Here is a 10,044-nt window from a genome sequence, read left to right as displayed (position 1 = left end):
ACCTTATTCTGTAATTGTAATTAGATTTGGCTTGTTTTTTACTAAGGGCCGTGATTTGTATTTATTTATTTGTTTATTTTTACAGCAATTTAATTTATCGAATCAATTTATTTGAGTGTCCCCGTTTCATTGCAATTATACGAAAAGCTTTTAATTGTATGGTTTTATAGTCGGGTTTACTGCATTGCGGTAAAAGGACACTTACTTGCTGGCGACTCATTTCTGCAAGGCATTTATTTTGAAAGGCTTAACAGGATGTACCGAGCATTATTCCTTTTGCACTTCACTGGTTTAAACTTCGGGGCACCTGTTGTTCTCATAGGACTGTGTAGAAAGCTCCACGGCGCGTGCATACCTTCACGCTCACCAACCAGTTGCGGCGTGTATCCTCCCACTCTGAGGAGCTGAGTTGCACTTTACCGGCGTTTACGTCGCGACTGTAACCGACAAGGATATCACAGTGTCCATGTGGATTAAGTAACTTCTCTCCGTTCTGGTCATTGGATTTTTCTCTGTTTCTGGATATCATCCCCTTCCCTCCCTGTAATGTTTGAGGATTCAACAGCAGGTGCGTACGTTTACTTTCTCAGCTATAAGAAATGTTTCAAAACTCATTTAATCAATTAGCGGAATATCACGGTCAGCAGAGATTTATGCTCTAACAAATAACACACTTTTTGCAACCTCTATATTACACAATTCATACGCCAGTGTTTGTGTTGTGTTCTTTAAATGTATCCCTGTATTACCTTTACGAAAACTACCTTTAGTTTTTTCTACCGTGGCGTGAACACGTTAGTTCGGCGTACGCTAAAACACGAAAGATGCGCGTCGGTAACAATTACGTCAGATTTAACTTGGAGTCTTTTTGCTCTACTAAACGCCGACATTCAAAATCGTAATTTGTCAACTTGAACTGGCCCACCCTACTGAGCAGACCACACGAATAGTAATTCGACATACTTTTTGAAGAAAAAACGTCAAAAATAATGACGTATCTGGTTTTTCATGAAGTGGCGCGTTTGTCCGGGACGTAGTGTTTACGCGCAGAAACACCTCTCCACAGCACACCGATTCTCCCCAAGAATATACTTTAAACAGACTTTAAGTTTGTGGGTGATTAAATAATATATTTTTTTATGTAAATTAACAAATAAAAGTGGAACTTCTAAGTTGTAAATCAGGTTGTTTTTTTAACCTTAAAGGGTTCATCCTTCCAGTCATTTGTCTTATAGACAATATTGTCTTTACTATAAACAGGGGGCTGTTATTAATGACATGTCATCGACATCACAATAAAATGACCTACTTCCCCCATCAAAGCAATGCCTTACATTTCAAAATGAAGTGGGCATTATGAACTGTATAAGGAAAATGTAAATATTCACCTACAATGTTCTCACCAATATTTTGTGGTATCTATTGACATGATGATGAATACGATGAGAAAAATATTTAAAAATTCAACTATTCTCATTGTCTCTAGATTAAATCTATCACCGATTAAAGTCTCACAGAAACAAATATTATAAAAAATTATATTCGGTTGTTTTCTGAGACATGAACAGATTTGTTTATTGGTGATCTCATAAAACCAGCAATAGAAAAAATGGCTCAAATGGCCAAAGTAGCAATCCCAATCCTTTGGATTCAATTAGTTTCTCTTTACAATAATCATTTCCAACTGTTAAAATATATAGTAGTTGATCGTCCCCACTGCATGGTTAGTCCCTGTAGATTCTCAATGTTGTGAATTTCGAAAAAAATGTCAAAGATTTATTTGTGGAAGATACTTAAGCAAATGGTTGAAATAAGTTCTTGCATCATTCTTCTCACAGGAAAAGAACAACAGGCAGCAGGAATAGTGATGTATTATTCCTAGTCACGGATTGCACAAATCAAACCGATTCCAGTCCCATGTGTCACTGCCATAAAGCTGTTGATCATTTCATAACATTGCCGCTGCTTCTGACCAGATTCACGCTCATAAAGCTCTCTCTCATTTTGACAGCGTCCTCCATCCCTGTTGCACGGCAACGGTCGGTGTGAACACGGAGCTGAATCGAAGGGAAACCGGTATCAAGGCCCCAGGGCCGCGGGACCCCAAAGGCATGCTTGCAGCCATGCTGCGCCAGAGCAGTGGCGGCGGCGGATCAGGTGGATCGGGCGGAGGCAGCGGGGGTGTCGGTGGAAATAAACTCACTTTAGGCATCTCCCGACTCTCCAGCTCCAGCATGGGGTCGGGAAGCCCCTCTAGGCTGGCCAAGAACAACTCGGTCAGCTCGGACAACCAAGACGCCGCCCCCGCCGATCCAAACTACATCATGCAGCTCGTCAGCGACGTGCGCAAGTTTGCTGACGTGCTCCTGCAGCTCAAAGAGGTGTTCAACTCCAAAGGTGTGTTAGGAAGCCTGCTGTCTTTGCATGCGTCTCGTGTGTTTGCTTTTGCTATATTTCTCTTCTGTCGATGTAACGTGACTGAAACGGTGTGTTTCTAGACTGCCTGAAGAGTTTACAGAGTTGCAGCTTAGTAATAAAAAACAAAACAAAACACACGCACCCACACACCAGCAGCCTTAGCTGAGCTTTTTCAGATATTCCAAGTGTCATTGGAGGGGACCTGTGAAAGATTTGTCTCCACAACAACCATGTGGATTTGGGCTTTGCACCAAGTTACACGTCAACGTCACTATGTCAGACTCGTGCGAGTGTGTGCGCTTTCACATGCGAGGCGAACGATCTGGTGTCGGAGTTCTGTACCAAAACAACATGTCTCTCTTGTGCTTTCTTATCGCTTTGTTTGTCTCTCACATGAGTCCCACACTTCTCGTTGAAGTCACAGCTTTCAACAGCGGCGAATGGAAAGGAAGGAAAGAAAAAAAAAAACGCTGAACAGTGTAAGCACAGCGAACAGCATTTATAACGGAATGTAGCCGTCGACCTCGTCCTCTCTCTTGTGTACACACACTGTTGCTTCCTCTGCAGTGTGTGTACACAACAGCCAGGCCCCGACTACCTGTTTTGTCCTGTGGCGGCCTTGGCCGCGCAGTCAGTCAACCCGTCTTATCTCGGTCTTGCTTTAGCTCTTATCTTTTCCTGTTAAGCAGAAAACGATGTTTATTTTAGCGGGGTAATGAAACGCCACTGAGGGAAAAGTTAAAAGCTGTCTTGAAATGAGGCGCTAACTGTCCCGTGCAGTGTGATTTCCAATCCAAGGAAAGATGTGTAAAAAGCTTGTGATTGTGAAGTCAAATGAAATCTTTCTTCATTGAAGCAAAAATATCCGCTGTAGCAAATAGTTTTCAGCAAAATTACAGGTGCTACCCTATATATTATTATTATTATTATTTGGCAAAGCATGAAGCATTTTTATAAGCATTCAGTTTTACTTTTCCGTGTTGATCAGTTATTGGTTTATATCAATCTGTGCACTACTGTTTTCCGTTTGAGACGGAGGCCCATTTCTTTTGGACACTCTTCAAAATGAGAAAGCTGAGAGAAAATGTCTTGCCATAAGGTTATGAAAAGCAGACTAAAACTTGACTGTCCTCGGGTGCGAAAAATTGGCCCAGATTTCTTAATTTTGGGCGATTGGATGATACTGTCGAGTGAAAATAATCGTATCCACTGAACTTTTCTATCTCCACCAGGGTCTAAAAATCATCCTCTGTCCCCTCTTGCTCTTCTGTGAGAAAGGGATGACTAACATAGACCGGATATGTAACCATTATTTATCTACCATTTGTGTTGGAGTGAGGCTGAAAAAAAAGTTCTAACTTTTTAACAGGAACTATGTGTTCTGGGCAGATTGGAGTAAAGGTGTTTTCATTCCTAAGGTGTCTAGTTTGTTCTAGGTAAACTCTGGTTCGTTTCCCAAGTTGGTGCGGTTGGTTTGTGCACTAGGGTGCAGAGCAAACCAACTCTAAACCAGTTTGTTTCTGGTAGCATATATTACAAACCTGAGCCAAACGCCTTAACCTAGCCAACTTTACGTTGTGTTGTGCCATACAGCACTATAAATAAACCAATAAAAAAGGCGGCACATGATTTTTACAAAAGTCTCATGCAGCATTCAAGATGTCTTCTCAAACTCATTTGATAAACTGAGCATTATTTTGCCTGAAGTGATGCCAAGGATCTCACTAATGCCATAATTAAATTTCCCACATATACACAGCATTTGTATTTGGTTCTCTTGTTCTGTTTGTCCTCATGTCCACTTTTAAGTCTGATTGAAGATCTGTGATGTTGCTGACATGGGAACCTTGTTGGAAAACCATTGCATCCTCAACTTTTTGATTAAAAAAAACAAAAAAAACTTGCCAGTAATTCTTGTGCCAGAGATTATGTTAAAAAAAAAAATCTCAATGTTTTGCTTAAGAAATCTCTAATTGACAAAAAGTCAAGTACACGGTGGTGTCGGCCATTTTTATTCACTAGCAGTACCATGGCTCCCAAAGCATGATGAAAAGGAAATGTCCGATTTTTCTTGTTTGTCCTATGTTTATTTTATTTTTATTTTATTTTTATTTCCTCAAAAGGTTAGGAAAGGTGCAGTCCTACATAAAGCAGCTTGAGCAACTTTTCAGTAACCATGTTGGCACACTTGCGGATCGAAGCGGTGAACCACCATGTGCCAGGAGATTTAAACCTGTAGCTTCATGGAGCAGAAGAAGGGTTTAGCTACAAGTTGATCCCTCGTGATTGTTGGATATTGTCTGCCTGGAGTCTGGCGTAATCAGATACAGTTGCAGTTTTGAGTCCGTTTAAAACCAGATTAAACGGGATCGGTACACAGCGTGTCAGCACAGGTCCTTGCTATGTGGCCCAGTTGCATAGCTGTCATTTTAGACAGTTTGGCTTTGCTGCTAAGGAACCGTTGAGAAACCAGTTTGTAATCCCCTGTTCACTCTACATTATAATTATCTATGATTGCTGGTGAGATGCATCCTGAACTGAAACGTCAGCGCCTGTCAATCCTTTGAGATGTTAATGCAAACAATTTATAGGTCTAGCAAGAACACCTTTCCTTTCTTCTTGTTTTTTCCCAAATTGAATTAAATGCATGCCAGCATGTGTTAGAAAAGCAAAGTATTCCCCTGGGATGGTTTATGCTTGTTGAATTACAGGTAGGGGCAGATTTGGGTAAAAGCAGCCACATTGCTATCTTGTGCAGTCAATACATTAGAATATGTATTAAGATGAGGCTTGTTAGTTATATTAAAAGTAACTTTTGAAAATAAGACTGAAACTGGTCTTCATAAAGCAACATTTTTGTTTTGTTTTATTTTTATTTTTTAACATTCTGACATAGGGGCGGACGATGTGGAACTAAAGTTTTACAATATTTATTGGTACTACTATAATGCATCCGTTTGTGTATAATGGTGATGAAGTTCCTAAAATAAATAGACGTTTTGATGACATTCTAACTTATCGAACGTTTCTGTAAACGACTCCGTCTACTATGGAGGAACGGAAACCGATCCTTGGGAGTGACCAGATTGTGCAGTGATTGGATGAGATGCAACTCTCCTCCTAATTTATGGCCATATTGTCTCTGAAGCACAACACAATAGTTCAAACCTTTCTCTAAATCTCTCGTCCCCCTTACCCCCCCAACTCACACACACACACACACACACAACCCCTTCTTCCCTCAACTTCACAGAGCCAGTAGTCACAAGCTATATTCAACTTAGGGCCCTGTACCCCTCGCAACAGTGCCCACATTCACAGTCAGTGATGTGAGACTGACACTCATTGTCCCCGAGAGGCATCTCCAGACGAGCATGCTTCTGCTATCTGGCAGCTTTCGCACAAACGTTTCTTTCCCAAGTCAAGAATAGCTCGTTGCCGCAGGATTGATCCCCTGGGTGTTTTTTTGTTTTGTTTTGTTTTTTTCCCCCCCTTCAGTCCGTGTTTCATTTTTCCAAGCGTTGCTTATTATCCTTAAAAGGACACCGTTACATAGTGGCTCCTTAGTTGTGGCTGCAGTCGGTCAGGCCTGGTAGGATTTTGTTATTTACTCACATCCGAGAAGATGGGGTATCAGGGTAATTCGCTGCCAAGTCAACGTTGTGGGGGGGATATTTCATCATCAGGAGTTTGCTCGAAAGGTCCTGACCTGCTCCAGTGAGCGCCTATGAGAGATATGTCAGCAGTCGAGTAGGATTTTGTTTTGATGGGCGATCGTAGCGAGGGTCACAGAGGGCGTTTGTTGAGCTGTGGACATGGGCTCCGTGGTTCTAGTGTTTGGACTGGGGAGGCCCTCTGATGCTCCCCGTCATGGGATTAGTCTGTCAACAGCCAAACGGTGCATTGGTGCTTTCCGTGAGATCAGGAGACGACTGTTGTTTGTTTCAATATGTACTTAAGGGCTAAACATGTTATTTGTTTTGTAAGCATAACCCAGTCTTAAAGGGACAGGCGTGTAATCAGGTGTTTTAGTGCTTTGAAATCCACCAGGCAGAGTGGCAGTGAGGAAATTTGTGTCATTTGCTAAAGACTAAAAATGGCAAAACAAAACAATGTATTAGCTATAGCTCCATACAGCAAGGTTTTGACACTATTTCTAATTTAATTTCAAAGTATATCTACTGTTAGACCAGACTAGTAATAAATTCTTATGAAATCCTTTTGGGATCTCTCACTGTTTGTGTATTTTTTGGTCTTTTCCCATGGAGAATGATGCTTGACCAGTGCTTCTGTGTTTAGCTGCATCTCTGTCTTGTACTGAACTATTTACAGAGCTATTTCTGTCATAAACGGCACACATTTTGTTTAACTTTCTTATATAAAGTACTCCTGGTCCAGTGTCTCTATATGTGTGTGTGCTTTCTGTCCCTCTCTCTTATTGTTCTCTGAGCTGCTAGGTCAAGTTTACTTGTATAGCACATTTCAGCTCCAAGGCAGTTCAAAGTGCTTTACATCATAAAAGTATAATAGAGTATCCAATTATGAAACAAGCAATTAACATTACACTTTGTCAAAATGCCATCATCAAAATCATCGTGATCACCATGGTTGCTGCTCTTGAGCTCTTATTTGCTGAAAGTCGGAAGTTGTTCCTTTCCACTGCCACATATGCCACATATTTAATGAGGTTTTACCAACTAACAAAAAAACAATCTGAATTTGACTGTATTATGATTCAGATCAAATTGAACTCCAGGCAATTGGATTATTTCTATATAATTGGATCTGAGTTGGACATTTGTTTTGAAACAAGACGAGCTGAATTATTCAAGCGTTTCAGACATGCACTGATCAAACTAGATTTGTGCCTCATTTCCAAAGTGAAACGATGACAACGTCACACTGTGTGTGAGAGGAGTTGCTGTTAAATAGCGTTTTTGTATTTTTTTAGAAAACAATTGGTGTACATTTTAAGCTATCTTTAGCTTCTTCTGTTAGAGATTAGTGTAATTTCTAAACAACATTTCCAAACCGACCAGGAAAATTGCAGAAGACATGGGTCAAACTCTATTCCTGGAGGACCAGTGGCCTGTGACGGTTTAGATGCATCACTTATTCAACAAACCTCAATCGACTGCCTCCTTTGCGTGCAGTGAAGTTTTCTCCAAATTATTGCTACACGTCTTGTATGACCAAACAACATGCCTCCCTAGAAATTAGTTTTCTCTTTGAGCAACCTTTTGCACCTATTGTGCTTTGTATGACTTCACTCTAAAAGCTCCCTCTGGTTATGAAATGGCAGCACTCAGGTATAGTATGTCCTGAAAATGAGTCGATTCTTGGAAAACTTTCTTGTCCTGCCTCACTGAACTCAGCTTAAACTGATCTCCGTTTTGCATTGTTTCAAGGGATACCTTCAGCACACTATAAACTGATAAAAGCTGGAGTGTACTACAACTGCTAGCCATATATTTTGTTGCCGTTATTGGATAATTCATGCTGATTTAGTCCTTACGTGTTTCTCTGTGATTCACTTTGACTCGCAGCTGTGAGTTAATCAGTGTGGGATTTAGCAGCTCTCTTTGTGCACACACACTCTGCTGTTCAGGATTTTAATGATTAACACACACCTACTTAGTATGTTTCCAGCAGACTTGTGCAATGACATACTGTAACATACCATCAGCAAGTAAGGGCCCAAATGTTTGCACAACTGTTGGTCACCGATGTGAAATGTCACTTAACCTACATGACGTCTGGTTTACTTTTTGGTATGCTTTTGAATCGTGGGAAAATGAGCGTGTTCTCTCCTTTTGGAGGTGGGTTTAATATTCTCTGCTGATGCAAATGCGTTGTGGGAAAGCGGTTCTGGTCTGGGTCCTCTGAGAAAGCCTCGATGCCATTTTAGCGAGCAATATTCTAAATCACCCTTTGCGAAATACCAGCCTAAAATTAGCCTCCGCTCGGGTCTTTTTCACAAATCCTTCCAGACTTTCTTAATGGCAGCGGCTAAGCGTTGTTTAACTTCAGGCAGTCTATCCCACTGGGTCTGGGATCCACTGTAAAAGCGTCGCAAAAAAAGTTCCTTTTATGGCTCTTTTACTGCTCCCCGACTTAAAAGTCACTGTAAATTGTCCCGAGTGCAAGACCACACAGGCCTTTGTTGTTTGCTGAATATCGCGTTGCAGTCAGAGAGCCTCAGCATGCTCACAGACCTGCTGAACCATCTTCATGTTAATTAAGCAGCCTTTCAGGATATGTTACATTAGCTTAATTGTCCTGGGTGATCCTTGTTTTAAGGACCAGATAATTTCCTTCTGGGATTAAACTCGATGGGTCTTGTGACATATGGCGGACCTATTTAACCCGTTTGCCCGAAGAAACAAAGCATGACATGACACACACACGATGCACTGTGCGGGTAATAAATGCATGCCGTATACAGGTGATAAAGCTAAACTCGCCTAGCAAGTTTGTAAGATGTTTTCATGCCATGGGAGAACCTTCTCAGTACATCTACGATTTTTTTTTCTGTTTTCCTTAGAGATTTATGACGATAGCTGCCTTTTTTTCTGCTGGAGCAGCTTTGTTCTAGGAGACGGTCAACGTCTGTGACTCTGTAAGGTCAAGCTTCAGGATTCCCACACTGCCTATGAGAAGTTGGGGATTGATGATGATGAGATGTTTTGGAAAAGTCTTGTGCTTCCTGTCTGTTTACAGCTGATTTAGGGTCCGGGGAGGTCACACTAGGAGCTTGTGTCTGTTCTCTTATATCTGTGAAAATGATTAAATAGCAATATTGTAGTTGAATAGGCAATGACATCCAGTTAATCAAGTGCTCAGAAAGGGCTTCCCCTTTAACCTTTTGGGTTAAAACAAACAAATGTCAAATTGATCCCACACATAGGCTTAGGGGTGCCTCTCCTCAACTTGTTCATGCTTTGGATTAAAGGTCAATAGCATTAGCAAAGAGGGATTTATTGCTAACCTTTTTATAATGTCCGAAATATTGATTAATGCAATCAGCAGAGATGAAATCAGAACCAAGTTTGCGCTTGGAGGACTGAGAATCTTCTCCAGCATGTGAGCTAACTCAAATGAACTGATTGAAACATTTGAATACAAACTGTGGTGGCTACATTTATCTCCTGCGATTATCTGTCATGATATTTAAACACAAACTTTAAAACAAAGATGTATAACATGACATAACTGCTTTGACTTAAACCAGAAAAATAGCCAATACTCTTAGCTGTTTTAAGGTGCCCTACTCTTAGCTTCACTACTATTAGTTGTCATCTGTCTCGTGGGTTGCTCATGTTGTTAAGGTGAATCATTTTTATCACCCTTATCTGTCTCTGTTGTTTTGACAGGACGGCAGAAACTACACCGCAAGTGTTAGTGCTTTTTTCCTCTTCCTGAACTTTGGGTCATGCTCACGTGTGACTTGCTCGGCCTCATACTGACTAAAGCTTGATACTCATTGTAAGGCCATTGAAGATGTCATTAGACAGATAACCAGCTGTACTAATGACCTACTACGTTTGATACATTTAGGAACTCTGTTTGTGACATCTTGGTTTTTTTCTTTCTTACATTTATTCCTGATGTGCTGCAAACAAACAA

At 40.9% G+C, this 10,044-nt stretch overlaps 1 protein-coding gene across 2 annotated transcripts in view; it reads left to right on the top strand.

The window, feature by feature from the left end:
- Window positions 1-318: 318 nt before the first annotated feature.
- The window catches only part of arhgap29a (Rho GTPase activating protein 29a), a 35,494-nt gene continuing 25,768 nt past the window's right edge, over window positions 319-10,044 (top strand). The window contains exons 1-2 of one of the 2 annotated variants that reach the window (XM_028004824.1): window positions 319-568; window positions 2,012-2,397. In XM_028004824.1, coding sequence (XP_027860625.1) covers window positions 2,112-2,397 — 286 coding nt within the window. In that variant the 5' untranslated portion in view covers window positions 319-568; window positions 2,012-2,111. The remainder of the gene's footprint in view (window positions 569-2,011; window positions 2,398-10,044) is intronic. The other variant, XM_028004823.1, reaches the window with a different exon arrangement.

The sequence above is a fragment of the Xiphophorus couchianus genome, chromosome 21, assembly GCF_001444195.1.
Source record: "Xiphophorus couchianus chromosome 21, X_couchianus-1.0, whole genome shotgun sequence".
Taxonomy (NCBI): domain Eukaryota; kingdom Metazoa; phylum Chordata; class Actinopteri; order Cyprinodontiformes; family Poeciliidae; genus Xiphophorus; species Xiphophorus couchianus.
Note: the sequence above shows the minus strand (reverse complement) of the source record. Positions and strands in the feature narration are given on the sequence as shown.